Source organism: Kryptolebias marmoratus, linkage group LG18, assembly GCF_001649575.2.
Source record: "Kryptolebias marmoratus isolate JLee-2015 linkage group LG18, ASM164957v2, whole genome shotgun sequence".
Classification (NCBI taxonomy): Eukaryota; Metazoa; Chordata; class Actinopteri; order Cyprinodontiformes; family Rivulidae; genus Kryptolebias; species Kryptolebias marmoratus.
Genome location: NC_051447.1, coordinates 5,599,985 through 5,619,445, shown reverse-complemented (window position 1 = coordinate 5,619,445; position 19,461 = coordinate 5,599,985). Strand labels below are relative to the sequence as shown.

The 19,461-nt window shown below is 40.4% G+C and overlaps 2 protein-coding genes across 4 annotated transcripts in view; both read left to right on the top strand.

Moving 5' to 3' along the window:
• The window catches only part of LOC108233223 (protein mono-ADP-ribosyltransferase PARP12), an 11,127-nt gene extending 7,315 nt beyond the window's left edge, over positions 1 to 3,812 (top strand). For both annotated transcript variants that reach the window (XM_037981347.1, XM_037981346.1), the window contains exons 8-12: positions 847 to 943; positions 1,069 to 1,135; positions 1,356 to 1,486; positions 1,743 to 1,894; positions 2,947 to 3,812. In XM_037981347.1, the coding sequence (XP_037837275.1) occupies positions 847 to 943; positions 1,069 to 1,135; positions 1,356 to 1,486; positions 1,743 to 1,894; positions 2,947 to 3,491 (992 nt within the window). In that variant the 3' untranslated portion in view covers positions 3,492 to 3,812. The remainder of the gene's footprint in view (positions 1 to 846; positions 944 to 1,068; positions 1,136 to 1,355; positions 1,487 to 1,742; positions 1,895 to 2,946) is intronic.
• A 4,750-nt stretch (positions 3,813 to 8,562) lies between these two features.
• Positions 8,563 to 19,461, top strand: part of LOC108228518 (protein mono-ADP-ribosyltransferase PARP12-like) — an 11,861-nt gene continuing 962 nt past the window's right edge. Inside the window, exons 1-11 of one of the 2 annotated variants that reach the window (XM_037981345.1) lie at positions 8,563 to 8,963; positions 12,333 to 12,468; positions 12,593 to 14,090; positions 14,174 to 14,224; positions 14,325 to 14,451; positions 14,680 to 14,842; positions 15,842 to 15,959; positions 16,047 to 16,143; positions 16,374 to 16,443; positions 17,444 to 17,574; positions 17,832 to 17,983. In XM_037981345.1, the coding sequence (XP_037837273.1) occupies positions 8,704 to 8,963; positions 12,333 to 12,468; positions 12,593 to 14,090; positions 14,174 to 14,224; positions 14,325 to 14,451; positions 14,680 to 14,842; positions 15,842 to 15,959; positions 16,047 to 16,143; positions 16,374 to 16,443; positions 17,444 to 17,574; positions 17,832 to 17,983 (2,803 nt within the window). In that variant the 5' untranslated portion in view covers positions 8,563 to 8,703. Of the gene's footprint in view, positions 8,964 to 12,332; positions 12,469 to 12,592; positions 14,091 to 14,173; positions 14,225 to 14,324; positions 14,452 to 14,676; positions 14,843 to 15,841; positions 15,960 to 16,046; positions 16,144 to 16,373; positions 16,444 to 17,443; positions 17,575 to 17,831; positions 17,984 to 19,461 lie in introns of both variants that reach the window. The other variant, XM_037981344.1, reaches the window with a different exon arrangement.

Here is a 19,461-nt window from a genome sequence, read left to right as displayed (position 1 = left end):
GTGTCCTGTCCGAGCTTATAGGCTTGAGATTTTTTAGGCATACCTGGATGATTGTTTGTTGTCTAATATATACAGAAGCCTGTGTGGGGCTATATTGCGTAATCTTATAAGAGCTGTATCATAAATGTAATAGTTCAGGTGTGGAGCTCACAAACCCACGTCCTCACATGGCGCTGCCTCAACCGGAAGTCTACTCACAGCAGATGTAACATTTATTTTGATCTTGGTTTAAGTTTCAAGTTCTTGTTGTAAGTTGTCATAGCTTCAATTACCACTGAGTGGCCCCATGTCCTGCTAACACGTTTGTCTCAGCTGCTTCATCAGTCTATCAGCCTGACTCTCCTTTCCAGCAGCTTGTAGGACTTTCCCATGAAGACTATAGTGTCATCCCTGAGCTCTGGCCCAATGGTTAGGGCAGTCATCCTCCAATAAGAGACTGGAGGTTCAATTCCTGACACCAGTTATAAGCCAACATGACCATAGGCGAGACATTGAACCCCTTATTGCCTGATGAATGCCCCGTCGGTGTATCAATGTGACCTAAAGCACTGATTAGACTCTACAGAATAACTCTGCTACATCTCTACAAAGCTATTTATTCAAAGCTGAGTGCTGTATGAATGTGTGTGTGGATGGGTAAATGAGGGCACAGATGTTGTAAAGCATTTTGAGTGGCCTGGTTGACTAGAAAGGTTCTGTATTATTACAGTCCTTTTACCGTTTACTCTATGCAATGGTGTACAGGTGTGTCAATACAGACAGTAGCATCCTGAGGAACTCAGGGAGACTCATCCACACCTGGAGTTTTTTTAGATATAAAAAACAAACCTTTTCTTTTCCTCTCAGACATGATGCAAACAAACAAGCAATATGGCACGAAAAAGCTTGTAAAAACACGTCCAAGGTTCGTTTCTGCTGCAGATGTCCAAGCAAAGAACGAGAGGTAGGAACCCCAAAAGCACAAATTCACAAAAATAATTCCAGTTTTTATAACTGTCTCAATTCTATTTTTCACATTAAAAACTAAAAAAATAAAAACTAATCTTAAACCTTTTTTTTCTGCAAAAGGCCAATAAATTCTACCAATGTGCCAGACAACTGGGACAAGACACAGATCTCTCGAACAGGATTCTCGGTATTATGAATACACAAAATCTGACATGATCTTATATTATTTCTGCAATTTTTACTCCTCCCTTGCTGTTAACTTGTGATCACAGTATTTAATAACCCAATCTCAATGTTGGTCCTTTGAAAGTTTCTGTAACACCTTAAAATGTTATTTCTTCTGATTCGTTTAAGCGAGAAAACAGATTTCTGCATCTGAAAATGCCGCCTGTTTCTGTGTTTTCCAGAGGATCGCCCTCTCTCACACTTCAGATGAATTTAAAAACATTCAAGCTCTTTTCCAAAGAACTATGAAAGGCTCTAAAATTTTTAGCATTGCGAGGATTCAGAACAAAGCTCTTTGGGAATTCTTCCAGGGGTATGTAAATTAAATTCTTAACATAAAAATCTCTTTTTGCCATTTATTTTCTCTCTTTAAAAAGAGATCTTTGTTTTACAAAAAAATAAAATTCAAGATTTTTTTGCACAAAAAGGTAATATTAATGAATTGTTTTCTCTTTTTGCAACATTTTGTCAACATGTCGTTGTGCCTTTTGGGGGCAGTTTCACATCACCTCAGTAAACAGCTCGAATTTATGAACTTGATTAAAGTTTCGTGTCTTTTCTAAATGAAGGCAGAAGAATTTGATGAAAGACAAAAACGGGGGACGCAACGTGACAGAAAGACAGCTTTTTCATGGCACAGACTCCAAGCATGTGGACGCCATCTGCCTTAACAACTTTGACTGGAGGATCTGCGGGGTTCATGGAACACTTTACGGCAAAGGTGAGCTAACAACAATACAGAACTTAGAAAAACTTAGAGCAATTTCAGAGCTCACTTAAGTTAACCTAAAAAAAATTTAAGTTGGTTGATATTAAACACTTAGTATCTGACAGTAGATAACAGTCAGAGCAATATCAGTTTAAAGAATCAGGGACAAATTATCATGGGGGCAGGCAAGGGGGATAGTAAACAGGGAGAGTTCTTAAGAGCAATTTTTGTGAGAGACATTTAAAGTACAGTAAAAGGTACTGTTGTACGTATGAAAAAAAAAAAGATTCATTATCGTATTCAGCAAGTAGACCAGCAAAGGAGTCTAACTAACGCTGTGGGATGAACCAAATGCCAGATTAAGGCTACTGATGTTGACACTTATCAGACCCCAGGTGTTGACTGATATGAAGACAGCAGAGTGGTGGCCACGTATGTCAAAAGCCACTGAGTAACAATTCACACACTTTCAATACAACTAGTTCTAAAAAAAGGGTGGCGTGGGAGAGCCTGTCTGTCTCTGGTGAATGGCTGGGCCACAATGATAAGAAGGGCTGTGTGACATTAAAACAACTCAAGATGCAGATCTTAGTCGTAGTAGTAAATATTGAGACGAGAACTTTGAAGACCAAAGCAGAAAAGAGTTCATTGTAAACTTGAGTTACATATGGGTCCATCGGTTCTAATGGATGAGTGAATGACCTTTGGAACCTTGGGGCAACAACCTACATCCCCCCAGGATTCTCAAACCTGCGGGCCCCACTGGAGAGATGGTCTTTCTTACATAAACATGCGAAGGCTGGGCCTTTGGGATCAGCACTGCTGATCAAGCTGCTTTAATCCCCCACTAGTGGACCTAAGTGGAACATGCTGATGTGTTGATTAGGACCCCTTTCAAAATTCTTCCTTGAGTAGACTCAAGTGGTCTTTGGAGAAATTGTAATTTTTTGACACTTTAGAATCTGCTCTACTTTTCAGGCATGACGGTTACAGGTTGGTTGCTTGTTTCTCTATACAAAAACATATTTATTAATACATTTATAAATTCTTTTTCTTAAACCCAGGTAGTTATTTCGCTCGGGATGCTGCATACTCCCACAAGTACACGGGTGACACCATCGTTAAAACCATGTTCATCTCCCGGGTCCTGGTGGGAAGCTACACCAAAGGGGCCTCGAGCTACGTTCGGCCTCCTTCCAAGGATGGTGGAAACATGAACTTCTATGACAGCTGCGTGAACGATGTCACAAACCCGTCTGTATTTGTTGTTTTTGAGAAGCACCAGATCTACCCAGAGTACCTGCTGAAGTACTCAGAACTTAACTTCGCCGATGTACTGTCAGCACAACAGGCTCCAAAACCAACAATCCAATTAGTGCCTGCACCTAAACTACCTACATCGCCCCAACAAAGCAGCACATTCTCAACCCAACCAAATAAGCCAGCTCATCAACCCAGTTCTTCAAACAATATAAACAATGCACAATTGTCTGACCAAAACAGCAAAACCTCTCCACAAGGTAAAGCTACTTTACAACGCTCCAAATCCCTCTCCGATTTAAATCGAAAGTCCAGATCTAAGAAGACTGATCGTTGTGTCGTAATGTAATGACGAATAAGAAATGAATGTAGATGTTAACATTTGAAGTATCTAAGAAACCTTTTTAAATACATTACAAAAATTATTACATTTTGCTAATAAACAATTACTGGTAAAAATGGGGCATTAAGGGCTGCTGCTGAGCTGCCAGGAGTGAAGCTTCTATCAGTATTTTGAAACATCTAAAAGCAAAAATAAAATACCTGAAGGAGATAACTGAATAATTTGAATCAAGCCTGGTGGAGCAGGGACATAAAACCTTCAGAGTATGGATCCTAAGAACCAGTCCTGATAAACACTGGTGCTTCACTCTCAGCAAGAAAAAAAAAATCAAACTGCTGAACTTTTGGGTTTTGGTGACTATGAAACTACTTACAGTAAACATGTAAATGTAAAAGTGTGCAATGTTTTGTAAAGGATGCAACATGGGAGTCTAAATGTGCCAACTCAGTTTAAAGTTTCATAAAGTAGACTCTTTAAATAGCCTCAGTTTGGAGAAACTGTATGATTCAAGCCTTACTTTAAGCCTCTAAAACTGCACAATGTATCATGCAAATGCTATTTAATGGACCTTACACCGCTGTCATTTTCTTATTCCAGTTATTTACATAGTTCTATGATTATCTGCCCATGGGATTAGCAGTAGCAGCAGCAGCAATGTGTAATACTTCTAGTGGTGCCTGGGAGGACTTCTGCTGTGGGTGATGAGCAAACGGACCTACTTCTAAAGAGAGTTTTTTCAGTCTTAAAAACAACTCCAATCTTCAACTCATAAGCCCCTTTCTGATCATACTTTCAGTCCATGATCTACACACATTTTCCACACCTCAGAGATCGCCTGAAAGCTTCAACACGCAAAGTTGCCTCTTTTGATCTACCTCAGAGTATAGTGAAGAAGCCGAAATGACTGATATGAAAAGGGTAAGCCGGGATCAAGTGTGACAAAGTGATGACAAGACTTCTGTGCAACCAGCCAACTGCGGGATTTTAAAAGTCAGCAACCAGCAAAAAGATCATATCCAAAGAAAAACTAGGAGCAATAAGGGCTAACTGAAGTGGCCGTGAGGTCCGTAGCAGAAGATGAAATTCAGCGACACATCTCAGGAATCGTTCCTACACGCCGCCCCTTTGGTTCTGCCATCCTGGCTGCATGTTATGAAAGCACACGGTCCCGTGATCTTGCCAGATCAAGCTGTGCGACGTGAATGACAAACAATCCATAAAAAGGAGTTTACGAAAATTTATCCCGATTCAATCAATCGGGATCAAGCTTGACCTATGGAGGTGTCCATACTGTGCATTTTGACATTCCTACATTACACTGCTGCAGAGCTAAAGCAGGGGTGTCACCTGTGATCTTGACCTTTGACCCTGTGACCTTGAAATAAATAGAGATCATCCCTGACCTATGACAAGTACCAGCTGGGCAGTGGCAGAGTTAGAGCACAGAGTATCTTTAGCAAAAAAAAGCTGTTGAACTTTTTTTTTTTTTCCTCTCTCTGCTCCTGGTGGAAGGCGGACATGTTTCTTTTCTCTCTGTCTCCTGAACTGACCCCCTCTGCTTTCGGAACTTTAAGAACTTCTTTTTTACATATTCCTCCAAAAAATTTAAAACTATGGATCTGGTCAGCTGGTCTCTCAATGCAATTGATCAAATTTTCTCGACGGGAAGGCTGACCAAAGGGCGGGATGGTCCTGGAATTTGGCTGTTTGGATTCGTTATTGAGAAGTATCAGCAAGACTTTCAAGGCAGACAAAAACAGTCTGCCTGAACCAAAACATTTACTGCTTGTTTGTGAATTTGGCTCCCCTATCTTGAAATTTCTCCACGGAGATTTATGTAAACAAGATGCTCTCCTCTGCCTAAGGACATCTGTGTATCCGGTCCAGAGCTCGCTGATAACATTCCATCATTATCAAAGACAATGGCCTCTGTGATGTGATTCATGGACCTATCTGCAAACACACACATACACACACACATACACACACACCACACAGTCTTCTCACCGTCTCGACACACAAATACACACACATACGCACACTTTCCGCTGTTTCTGTCATCTCTCTCACTCCAACCCCCCCTCCTCCTTCCCTCTCTCTCTACCTTAGTTAGTATTCATTATGTCGGCCATTTTAGCAGGCCTGGTGCCACTTAAAAAGCTTGGTATCGTTAGTTTAGCATTCTCATGTTTTAGCTTATTTACCCTCCCTGTACACTTTGTTTAGTTCTGTACACCTAGTTTAGTTTAGTTTATCTTAGCTCATACTTTAGATATTGTTTGATTGTTAGATTCCTAATTGTTGTTTAGTTTAGCTTTAACTTTATCATGACTTTATTTAGATTATTTTAGCTACTATTTCACTCATATCTGGTTTTTAGATTATCCTATATTCCATTTAGATTATATTTGATTCATTTAGATTAGACATGATTGATGTGTTTTCCTGTATTTCATGTTTAGATACGTTTAGTTTATCTGATTTAGATTATTTGACTATCTCAGCTCATGCTTAGATATGACTGTTTTTTGTGATTTTGTTTAGATTAGCCTATGTTTAATTTAATTATACATGATTCATTTAGGCTCATGTTTAGATAGGTTTAGTTTAGCTACTATTTTGACTGTCTCAGCTCATGCTTAGATATGTCAGGTTTCATGATTTTATTTAGATTATCCTATATTCCATTTAGATTATACATGATTGATGCGTTTTCCTTGATGTTTTTTTTTTCTCATTGTATTCATTGTATGTTTCATTGTATTCTGTTTTTGTTTTTGTTGTAAAGCACTTTGGATCGCTTTGTTGCTTAAAAGTGCTATATAAATAAATCTCACTTCACTTTAGCTTTCAGCACTGATCTAAATTTAATTACTTGTTTGTTGTGACAACCCCAACATTTTCTGACAATTTCATCAAAATTTGTTTATTAGTTTTGAACTAATCTTGCTAACAGACAGACGGAAGGACAAATCAACGCTACAGAGAACATAACCTCCTTGGTGGAGGTAACTATAATCTGAAAAAGGGCTGCAGCAGTTCATGCAAATGACATTTTATAAACCTACACATTGCTGCAAATTATTTTGGCAGGAATATGATATTCCTGCCGGAAGTGCACCAGCCTACACCACAAGTGCTACAGCCAGCTGCTGCTGCTTGCAGATTTGTTGTCAAACAATTTTCTTCAGCACTAACCATTGTAAACTACATGCACACAAGTACAAATGTTTGTTTCTGTCTCCCTGATATGGGATGTCCACAAAGCTGCGGACGTTCATGAGCATTCAGCCATTCATCAGTGAGTGGATCAATACCAGTACAATATAGTTCAGTTCATTGGAGTCAATTGTTCGAAGCGGCCAAAAAATACCACTGGAGTTTCATTTTTTAACTTCCCGAAAGATAAAAACCTTTCCTCAGATTTGGATCCATAAGCTCAGATGTGGGAATTACTAGCAGAACTCAGGTTTGGACCGCTTCAAAGGGAAGCACCGCTCTGACCCCTGTCACTGTGGTGGACTGGCTTCACGTCATGAACCCAGAATGGCCCAGAGGCGGCAAATATTCACCGACGTTCACCAGCATTTAGCAGCCTCTTCCCACCAGTAAAGTGTGGCATAAACATTCATTAGTCCCATTCTTGTTGGTACAAAACCTGTTCAATAGAACAGTTTGATGGACATAAAAATAGTATTCTTGCATTAAGGTGATCCTGAACAAGAGTACCAAACCAGTCAACAAACTCTAAAGCATCAACTCCCCGACAACAATCATAATGTTATGTCCATCAGGCTCGTTTGATGGGGTAACATTAAAGGAGACCACACAAGGATTTAATGTCTTAATAAAAAGTAGAATTTATTAAATTCTATTAAAGAAATAAACCTGAAAAAAAGAATACCTGAAATGAGAAACCAAATTAGATTAAAGCAGAACCTATAATTGACCAGAAATAAGCAAACACCAAACAAACCTAACAAATCTCAACCCAAAAAGATACAAACCAAACCAAATGGGAGTCTGAGGAGAGAGAAGGAAAAAGCCCCAGACTACTGCATGTCTGGCAGTTTTTAAGGCTGCAGAACACTAATCAGGGCAACCTGCAATACCTGCAGAGATCTGTCTACAGAACCCTACAAGGAAAAAAAGGGCAGGGCTACACTGCAGCCGTAACAATGAACATGTGTATAGAGTTTAGAGTACAAACGAGGAGTTTGCAAAGGGTCCACCTGCAATCTTGACATCTGACCCCATGACCTTGAAATCAATAGGGATTTATCCCCGACCCGTGAGGTGTCCAGCTGCGCAGTTTGACACTCCTAAGTGACATGGTTGCCGGGTTAGAGCAAAGACAAGAAATTGTCCACAGGTTGGACAGTGCCATACCATAAGACTACTCGTCTTCTGACATGCATATAAAAAGCTGTTAGCTTAAAACTAACAGCAGGAAGAATGTACTGCATCTTGGCTCTTTGCTGGGTTTTTTTTGTTTGTTTTTTTTTCATTTCAAATATCTCTTTAATACATCCTATTCAGATGTCGTTCATCCTCTGTAGATGTTTTTGAAGTCTTGACACCATTTCTGGAGCAATGCAATAAAAACAAGCATGTTTCTGTGAAAGAACAAAAAAACTGTTTGGGCACAAGAAGGTGGCTTCACAGCAGTCTTCATTTTTATTCGCACGTCTTCCAGGATGATTGCACCATTCAGCTTCCATGCACCACAAATCTGGAACAAACTTCCAGAAAACTGCAAAACAGCTGAAACACTGAGTTCCTTTAAATCAAGGCTAAAAACCCACCTGTTTAGAATTTTGAACCATAATAAATGGATGTGAACCGGTATCTCATTTGGTGACTGTATGTTATTGTTTTTGTATGTTGTTTTAATTCTGTTTTTATGATGTAAAGCACTTTGAACTGCCTTGTGCTGAAATGTGCTATACAAATAAACTTTACTTGTATTTTGAAGCAAAGGGAAAAAAAAAAAAAAAAAAAAAAAAAAATCTTCCTTAGTGCTTCTTGGAAGGGTCATGCAACACGATGTCGCCGCCCAGTGGAGACCAGCGGCATTGCAACCTCGTCTGGAGCTAAAAATAGTCCTTTCAGCTGATCGGAAACCGAAACTTAACATTCTTTTTGCCCTGAAGACCTCACAGACGCTGTCCTGTGCTGCATCCTGGTGGAAAGACACGCGAACGGAGCCTGAAAAGCCATGGAGTCCGATATATTGAAGTTTATTTGCGCCAATCAAGGAGCGGTCGACGCGGACGAGTTGATGTTCAATCTCTTCCCGGGCGCGTCCACGAACGAGGTCATTTCTAACCAACTCAAGTTTGTTCTGTATTCTTCGAATGGGCAGCAGAAAGTGGTGGCAAAGACCAGCCTGAAGTTGTGCCGAATTAAAGACTGCCTGGGCTCCTGCGGACAGCTGCATCTGTGTAAAAACCTCCTCTTCAGCGGACTCTGTCAGAGGTAAATGTGTTTGTTGGACAGTGCAGCTGGGGTAAATGTGCTGATAACCTTAAATCATCATCATAATCTTCTTTACTTATGGTTTTTTGCTCTGTTAATAGCGATGGTGTTAGCATTTATGTGAATTTAAAGGGTGGACGCGTTGACTCCCGCGGTGCGTTCAGGTACCTCTGAAAAGCTAGTTTTTTGTTTGTTTGTTTCCCTTTGTTTAAATGCAAATGTGTTCAGGACAAAAATAAGGAGGAAAAACGAAAGAGTTGCTGTTCTTTTGTAGCTTCATAGTTAAAACGAAACGGTGGAATAACATTTTAAATGTTGTAAACAAATTACCTGCTTGAGGAAGTTACCTCACTGCCTTTTTTTCTTAGCTGACAGTGAAGCCACCATGCCAGCTTATTAGCTTTTTTTTTCTTTTTTTAAGCATATAAGTTAAAGGAGCAAAACAGCTTTTATTGCTTTTAACTTAATGTAGACATGAACACATTCTATTTATACTGTTTTGTAATTACAAAAATAGATGCAAAAACGTTACTTTAAGGACAGCGTTTTAAATGGGTCAGAAAATGTTCATGCTAGTCACGCTAATTTTGTGATTTGCTTTGTAATTTTCTGGGTTACAAATGGAAACAATACTTTAAATTACAAATAATATTTTGTTCAGGTCTTTTAATGTCTTCAAACAGTTTGCGTGATTTAAGATTTAAGATACTAGACATTTCTTGTCTAGTATTTACAGCTGGACTAAGCGACCCCTTTCTGAAACTACCGTATTTTACGGCGCACTTAAGGTGCACTTAAAAGCCTTCAATTGTCTCAAAAAACGACAGTGCGCCTTATAATCCACAGCACCTTATATATGTAAGAAGTTGTAATGTTTTAGTACATTTTTGGTAAACTACAAAGCCACACCGCTTGCAGCATTAAGGCTCAGTTATAGTCGCACTTTGCAGTTTTGACATGGCTCCGCCCACGGCGCACTGATCTAAGTGAGCCGTGGAGGCGTTTTTTACCTGACGCTTACGTCGGTGCAGTATTCTTCTGTGAGTTTTGAACTGTTTGATTATCTTTGTGATCTCTCATAGAGGGATCATATAAATGCTGTTACAGGCGAACCAGCTCTGCTAGAGCACCAAAATCTTCCATTTTGAATGGAGCGCGGTGCACGATCCGTGGCAAGTTACAAAAATTGGGAGATGCATGATGAGGCACCTCATAGTCCGGTGTGCCTTATATATGACAAAAGTTTGAAAATGGACCATTCATTGACAGTGCGTTTTATAATCCAGTGCGCCCTATGGTGCAGAAAATACTGTACGTTAGCAGAAACTACAGGTGTGTGGTTTCCACCTGTGTGGCTGCTGCCATTTTCAGTCACAAGGAACAAAGATGACTTCGCTCATTCAACGCATGCATACGTCAAACTGTTTACTGTAAGCATTTCAAGTATGCATACACTGAATAAGCAAAGTCTTCCATTATCCTTGTGATTAGGGCCCAGCTTTTACAACGCTGTTTTTTTTAAAGGGAAATCTGAACATTAGTTGCGCTTCGCCGTTCGTGTCCACGACGACAGCGATGGGTCTCTGAAGCCGAAACTTTTTGAAACCAGGTCTTGAAATGGAAGTTGTTTTTTTTTTTGGAAATTCCCAGCATTGTTTCAAGGTAAAACGCAACTTAATAATAAATAATAAATAAATCACTCGCGCACCACTGTTGCAGTCGGTCAGTAGATGTTCTGCGCACGCGCGAGCAGATCAATGGCAACAACGGGCCGTTTGTGGCCCTCGCCCTTTTCTACGTGTAGCAGCGTCACTGTCCATCCAAACGAGTGTCCGTGCACTCAGCCTTTTGAAGGTAACCGTATACATCAATGACTTAATATACAAGTATATAAGTCATTGGTTTACATGCTCCAGCCCGAAGTGTCATAGAAATACAAAAATCACTGCGCTGTGTAGTGGCCCGGCATGGAAACTACAGCGGATTTAACAAGCACGTTGTTGCCGTGTAAACATACAACTTTTTCATGACCAGCATCGGGGGGAAAAAAATACATAAAATCCACATTTTCAGAGATTGTTCACACGTAAAGAGGGCCTTTAAAAGGCAGCAGCCACACAGGTGGAAACCACACCTGTCGTTTCAGAAAGGGTTGCTTTTGTTCAGCTGTAAATTCTGGACAGAATAACAATAACAAATTATTAGGAAGTAATTTGAAGCATTTCCCTTTTTTTGATTCAGGAAATTACATAGCGTAATCTCAAAAGTTAACATGATTAGCATAACGATTATCATTGAATATGTAATATGGTTTTTGCATCCATTTTTGTAACTACAGAATGTGTTCGTGTGTACAATAAGTTAAAACCTGTTTTGGGGCCCTCAAGCATTGTGCTGAAAAATACAACATAATAAAGCTCGCACGGCAGCTTCACTCTTAGCTAGGAAGGTAACCAGGTTATCTGTACAAGACTATTTGAAATGCCATTCCAAAGTTTCATTTTACCTACAAAGCTACAGAGACAGAGAGAAAAAAGCTGCAGCTCCCCCATGATTAGGAAAACTGGTTTTCTCAGCAGTACCTGAACGCACCGCCGGAGTCAGTGTTTAGCAGAATATATACCTTAGTAAATGTATTTTGTCTTGATTCTTGACTTGTTATACAACTACATAATCCTGTTTATGTATAAGTTGTCTCTGCCCAGCCCTACATTCACATACAGTTCAGCACTGTGTGATTGAATGGGATACAAACTGACAGAAGTGAAAATGAAGTTTTTTACTGCAGCTATCGCCACATTTTATGAACAGAGGCCATATTGAGGTCAGAGCTGGTCAGGAATCTCCAACTTTCTGAGTCGGAATTCCAATTTTGGGCCATTCTGATTGAGTTCTTGGACTTAAAACTCGGAAAGTCCAACTTTTGAATATAAATGGAGCACACCATTAGTTAAGGCATTACATTAGTTTCATCATCTGCTTTAATCTGTATCATTGATGTCGCTGCCGCCTCATTGGTTTTGCTTGGGCCACGTCTGAGCCTGAAGCCAGGCGCTGTCGGATACCATGGGCCGCCGAGCTTCCACTCTAGTTTGTATTTTTCCCAGTCATTTACTTACGAGGGATATCTCTTTCAAATAAGCAATGAGATTCTACGTTGAAGCAGCTACACACAACACAGACGTGACTCCCTCATCTGAAGCCAAACGTATATAAGAAATGCACCCATAAGCAAGAAATGTTGGCTTCACTTTCTTATAACTGGAGTAGATGTCACCCATCATTACTACAGTCTATGTATATTTAACGGTGCCCCACCCCCCCAACAATTGAATGTGATCTCACTCATTACGAACTTTGTGATTACAGAAGAGTCTGCGGTTTCTGCCATGAGCTGAACTCTTGCTACAACCAGTGGTTGCTAAAACAACACGAACTGGAGGCTTTAAGCAGGGCCGAGTTATGCACTCTGCTGCTCCAGAGCGACAACACACTCCTGCCTCCTGTAAGCACACACACACACACACATACACACAATCCTTCTTACATTAAATATGAAGCAGAAATATTATTTATAATCTTGTGCGCCGTTGGAACTTTTCCCATTGCCTTTTCCTTTTTTGTACCAGATTTGTTACGACTACAACACAGGTTACGATGAGTTTGGCCGGTGTCAGAGTGGTGTTGCTTGTAGCAGACTTCACATCTGTAAGAAGTACCTGAGCGGAGACTGCAGATGCCCCAAAAGCCATGACTTCTTTGCTCCCCAGCCATTAAAAAGTCTGTACGACAGAGGGGTGCCCGACACCCTCATTCGCTCCTTAAGGTCTGTTTATGCAAATAATGAGGCCTTGAGAATCTCTAGCAACCGGAGCACTGCTTCCCCCACATACACTACTGCAACAAGTGAGGTTGGTTTGCATTTAGACAAGAGACAGGGGCATCGAGGGAGAGGGAGAGGGAGAGGTGGAAACAGTGGCCACAGGGGATACAAAGGCAACAGTGAAAACAGAGGAAAACTACTACAGCCTCAGCAACCTTCCTCTTGTAGTTACCTCTTGGGTAACACTGATGGTTTTACTCTGTACAGTAAAAAGAGTCTGAATGAATATGGCAACGTGCAAGAAGACCTTAACTCATCCAGCAGTGATCTCTCCACTGCTGGTAGTGACACAAAAAGCAGAGATAGACGGACTGTAAAACCGAGGCACAGGAACCGGCAGAAGCACGGAGGCACCAGAGGCAGCAGGGGAAAAGGAACAAACCTCGGGAACCCGCCGCAGCAGCAACAATCTGATTCTCTTAACGATGTCCCTGCAAACAGCGACGCCTCAGATCTCAACACTGAAGGAGGACCAAATGAAGAAGACAATCGACAACGAGAGCCTAATTCACCCAGTAGTGACGCCCCTACTGTTGGCAAAGACGCCAGTGCAGAAAGCGGCAGTGGTTTCAAGGTTGAACAGATAGAGAGCAACCAAGGCAGAGAAACAGGCGGCAACAAGGGAAATGGAACAAACCTCGGGAACCCGTCACAGCAGCAACAATCTGCTTCTCTTAACGATGCCCCTGCAAACAGCGATGCCTCAGATCTCAACATTGAAGACAAACTGAATGAAGGTGACCGCCAGCAGCTAGATCTTAATTCACCCAGCAGTGATGTCTCTGCTGCTGGCAAGGACATCAATACAAAAAGCAACAATGGTTTCATGGTAGTACAGAGGCAGTGGAACCAAGGAAGAGAAGACAGCGGGGGAAATGCAGGACAATCACTACAACAACAACAGACGTCTGCCCTTAGTGACATCTCAGCCGACGTTTGTAGCTTAGATCTAAACGGCAAAGCTGGACTGAGCGTAGGAGACAGTCGGCAGCAAGGTCTTAACTCAGCCAAAAGTAATGTCTTGGCTGGTGGTACGGGCACCGATAGGAGTAACAGCAGTGGCCAGAGTAGGCAGCAGGCAAAAGATCCGAATCCAGCTTCAGCTATCACAGGAAGAGGTGGGGAACAGGACAACCAGCAGCAGCAGCTTCACAGATCCAGTCCCGCTGATCTCTCTGCTGCTGCCGACAGCAAGGACAGAAATAGTGGAGATGTGCTGAAGAAAAAACAGAAGCCAGTCAAAGGTAACTAGACAAGTTGTTGAAGAAGAATAAAGTTCTCAAAAGAACTGAAAAGAACCTAATTTTGCATTTTTGGTTTCCATCAGACAAAACCGAGATATGCATGCACTTCATTAAAGGATACTGTAAGCACGACGGTGAGTAACGATACTGAAACCTATTTAATCTAAAGAAGATTTCATGATCGGTGGTGTCTGGTGCTAGAAACCTTCTTGGATGTGGTTGATGCGTTTTCAGATCGATGCGTGAAAGCTCACGACAGGATGCCGTACAGGTGGCAGGTTCTGGAAGGTGGTCTGTGGACCAACCTGCCTCATAACGAGGCAATTGAGAAGGACTACTGCGACCCCAAGAACAAACACAGGTAGTTTGACGACCTTTTCAGTGAAACAAATGATGACTGGTGAATCACAGTATCCTAAAGTCTTTAACTGTTATGTCACAATCTAGCACTTCTTCAATAATCATTATAAGCTAGAGAATCCTGAAATATGTCACAGTATTGCTTTATAAAAACAAAAAACTACTAGTAAAAGAAGTAATCCATCCCAATACTTGCATTAAATGTTTCTGACTTCATGCCCTTCAGCAGCGGCAGCCCGGTCGTGCATTTTGACACAATGACCAGTGGAGCGAACAGAATACGTCGACTCTCAACCCTGAACTCTCTGGTTGAGCCGGACTTCATCCACACCACCGAGTGGCTCTGGTACTGGCAGGATGAGTTTGGAAAGTGGAATCTGTATGGCTCAGATGTGAGTAAAAGAATAAAGAAAATCCATATATTTGAAGCATGTAGCTGCGTTGAAGCATGATTAAGTGCCCTGAATGTTTGCACATACTTAAAAGACCAAAAGACTAAAAAACACTTGAAGTTATCAGCATTGTTTAATTGATATAGGAGGCCTTGATAACGGGTCTAATTGGTGCTCTAAACTAAATCATTCTAATAATAACATTCATTAACTAATGAGTTAAAAAATGTCCAAGGTGTACAGTTTTTCTAAAATAGACAAATTAAAGGAATGAAATGAATTAGAACGTACCTAAATAATTCTTATAAGAAATAAAATGGTTCTTCTTGCTCTTACATCACAATATTATTATTCTTTACACAGCTTTGCATATTTAGTTCCATCTTGTTTGTTTTCTACTACTATTTCAAGTTTTTCATTTTTCTTTTGTTCTGACAGTGAAGCTGAGCTCACCTGCGTTCATAGTTTTTATTTTATAACCCTTTCAAAATAAACTACAACAGCAGAAAGATGCCAGGGACGCTCTCATTTAAAGGTTTTTTAACATGCTAAAAAGCACTGAGTAAAGCTAAATCAAACACTTGCAATAGGTGAAAGACTTAATGTAGATCAGCACATCATCTGCATAGTGAACGATAAGAATCCACGGGTCTCAAAAAACATTTTAGATTTTGAATGTTTAAAAATTGAATGTATGCATACACGCACAATGTGATCTTGAAGAAAAATGTGGATCAAAAAGTTGTGCAACAAATACATTCAAACCTTTTTGTAAATTTGGTTGCTTTGGGACTAAATTTACAATATCTGCTTTTTTTGACGACCAATAAAAAGGTCAGAACCTTCCAGATTCATGCAGAAATGATAAAACTTTCATCAACCAGGGTTTAGTTCTAAAGTAAACGAGTATTTATTTTATTTCAAAGTTGATAGCCTGATAATTGCAAATCTAATATTTGGTCAAAGCGCTAACATCGACTTGGCGTTCCTGTGTTGCAGAACAGACATGACTCAGCGGACATCAGCAGTTCAAAGCTGGAGAAGAAGTTTCTGGACAACGAGAAAGACGTGGTGGATTTCAGGGCTGGCTCGCAGTCGTACACGCTCAGTTTCCAGGGTAAACAAGGACTTCAGATCAACCATCTAGAAACAATGTTCTGTTTTTGATTTATAATCAAACTTCCTGATTTTTTTTCTCCCTTAGACATGATACAAACAAACAAGTATTACGGCACTAAGAAACTTGTTAGCAGACGTCCTCTGTTCGTCTCTGCTGAAGATGTCAAAACCAAGAAAGTGAGGTAGGGGTCCCAAATAGAACCGTTTTATAAATTGAGACCTTCTGTAGTGTTTACACAGCTGTATTTTTCACTGATCGCTTTACTTCACAACATGTTGGTTATCAGTTGTTAAAATGTACACAACCACGAAGGCTTTAATAAGAGGTTTTGAAGCTATTATACATTGTAACAGTAGTCTTAAATGTGTTATTGACCTATAAGACCTTTGACTTAAGACTTTTCCCCTGCAGGAAGTCTTCAAATTCTACCTCTGTGCCAGACACCTGGGACAAGACACAGATCCCTCAAACAAGATTCTCGGTATGATGAATATAAATACATATTTGAAGGCACAGCCCAGTCTTTTTTCTTCTTACACATCTGTTCTTTTGACTTGTGGCACAGAATGACTGATCTTTGTCCTTGGTGGATAGAGGAGTGGTGGTGGCCACAGGTCAACTCTTCTCTGTGCCTAACCCTTCCTTTGTATGGAGCCAAGTTGGGGCCAAATGTTTTGTTAATTTGAAAAGAGAAATTTCAGTCGAAAAACTAAAACTTGAAATTGAAAGCTTGAGTTTTAGTCCAAAACTTATAAAATTCAATCATATATTCAAACTAAAAATAGGTGTGCCAATTTTTTTTAGTTTAAATAAAATGTTGATTTAAGTCTGGAAATATTTTAAAGAAATTATTAATTTTTATTTGTCACTTTTTTGTATTTTGATATTTGAGGACTTTTTTCCTAGTTCAGTTTTTAATGATCAAAGTTTTTTTTCCAGCTTCTAATCTTTTTTTTCACTTTCAGATCATTTTTTTTCAGTTTCAGACTTTTGGCCCCGATTTTGCGTAGGGGGTGTGGTTTCAGCTGAGAGGAGCATGGACTCATGAGTGACAGTCTAACAAAGAAGGAAGGAGGCTCTGTCAGTCATGTTGCCTTCAGGAAACAATCCTTTCTATCCACCATATGCCTGTGATTGGCAGTGAACAAACTAATGCCATGACTAAGTTCGTCTTTAAAACCTGTTTTGGACGATACGTGGCACCAATAACATTATTCAAGCAACAAACTGCGCCCGTTTGTGCATTTCAGCAGCAACACTTTAAGAATCGACCTCTCCCACTTATGGGTATGATTCTCCAAGAGTGCAGAGTCCATCGTTTTTTCCAGGGGTTGTGTGATGATAGACCAGGTTGCCATTTTTTTCGGACTTGCTGGGTTCAGGTTCTGTCTTGTTTTCTGTTGGCCCCTGACCGGGTTTCTTTATTGCCTGTAAATATGTATGTGACTGCAATGTTTCCTGTTCTGTGTTCTTTTTTAAAGAGAGTTGCCCTCCAGCGCTCTTCAGATGAATATCTAAAGGTCGAAGCTCTTTTCTGTTCAACCATGAAGGGCTTTGATATTATTGAGATTGAACGTATTCAAAATAAAGCACTTTGGGAAGTCTTTCAGTGGTACGTACGTTTTGGAACAAGTTTTCAACCTAAACAAGTTGGTGTGTTATTCGTTAGCTTTTTAACCTTTTAAAAATCAAATGAACTTTTTCTAATTTGTGAGATTTATTTGCTTCTAATGGCCTAAACGTAATAGTAGTAAATGTTGGATCAACAGGACTGTAATGCTGTCTTAAGTAAGCTTCTAATAGTTGACCAAAACTGTATAACATTTCTAATTTATGAGCTTGACTGAAGTTTATTTCTCTTAACTGAAGGCAGAAGAACCTGATGAAGAACAACAACGGTGGGCGTGACGTGACAGAAAGACTGCTTTTTCACGGCACAGAATTGAAATACGTGGATGCCATCTGCCTCAACAACTTCGACTGGAGGATCTGTGGGACTCACGGAACAGTTTATGGCAAAGGTGAGCTAAAGATTGAGCATTTGGCACTTACAGTGCATTCCATTTTGCACTTGGAAGTCAATTTATCCGTTTCAAATTGGAGAAATCAACTGGAACAATCCTCGAAGTCCCACATTTGACAGGGAAAGTTTGAAATTCCTGATCAACCCGGATCTCAAAATCCAATATGGCTGCCTTACGCATGAAAATTTACCACCGCCGTCACTGTTACCACTTATTTCAGCTCATATCTCAATAAATCAGTCAGAGATACTGTACTACATGCCTCAATTTGTGAACATGTTGCTAGAGAGAATGCATAAAATGCAGAGAAACAGCGTCTTCTTTCAGCTGTTCCCTTTTCAGGGGTCTCCACAGCGAGTCATCCTCCTCCATCTAACTCTGTCTTCTGTGTCCTCTGTCCTCACTCCAACTCCCTCCATGTCCTCTCTAACTGCATCCATATATCTCCTCTTTGTCTTTTTCCTGGCAGCTGCATCTCTAACATCCTTCTACCAATATACCCACTGTCCCTCCTCTGCACATGTCCAAACCATCTCAGTCTGGCCTCTCTAACTTTATCTCCCAGTCCTTCAACCTGTGCTGTACCTCTGATGACCTCATTCCTAATCCTGTCCATCCTCGTCACACCTTCAGCTCTGCCACTTCCTGTTCTGTCTCCTGTCTGTCTGTTGGTCCCACCATCTCCAAACCATACAACACAGCTGCTCTCACCACTGTCTTGTAAATCTTTCCTTTGACCTTTGCTGACACCCTTTTGTCTCAAATCACTCCTGAAACTTTTCTCCATCCACTTCGTCCTGCCTGGTCTCTCTTCTTCACCTCTTTACCACACTCCCCGTTTTCCTGGACAGTCGACCCTAAATACTTGAAGTCCTGCACCTTTGTGACCTCTGCTCCTTGTAGCCTCATTGTTCCACCTGCCTCCTTCTCATTTACACACATTTACAGTCTTTCTACGGCTGACTAGATATAAAAGACAGTCTAGAAATTCAATAGGAATTTCTAGATTGGCGAGAAATCCATCCAACAGAGACTGAATAGGCTTTAACAGAAGCATGTGTCCCAGGAGAGATAACTGGAAAAGGATTGAGAATATGAAGCAAAACGGGATGCTAGAACAATTTGAGCACATCTGGAGATTGTCAGGAATCACAAAAACAAGACAACAGAACACAAAACAAGATCTACCTCTCACAAAAGTAGCATAATTTCTAATATGTTTTTTTTTTGGCATTTCCTCTGCATAAATTAAACACTGCAGGCTACAAATAGCCTTTAAAAGACAAATGTATTGGTAATCACATTTATGTCCAAGAACCCAAGAAAACGAGGTCCGTCCTTCCAATATCGTCATTCATCACCACTTTATTGGCTTCTGTCTTTTTTTTTTTGTTACTTTCTGTTTATTGAGAGTTTTTCTTTTAAACGAACACATACAAACTCAGAACCAAAAAAACAGACTGTCGACAAGAGAA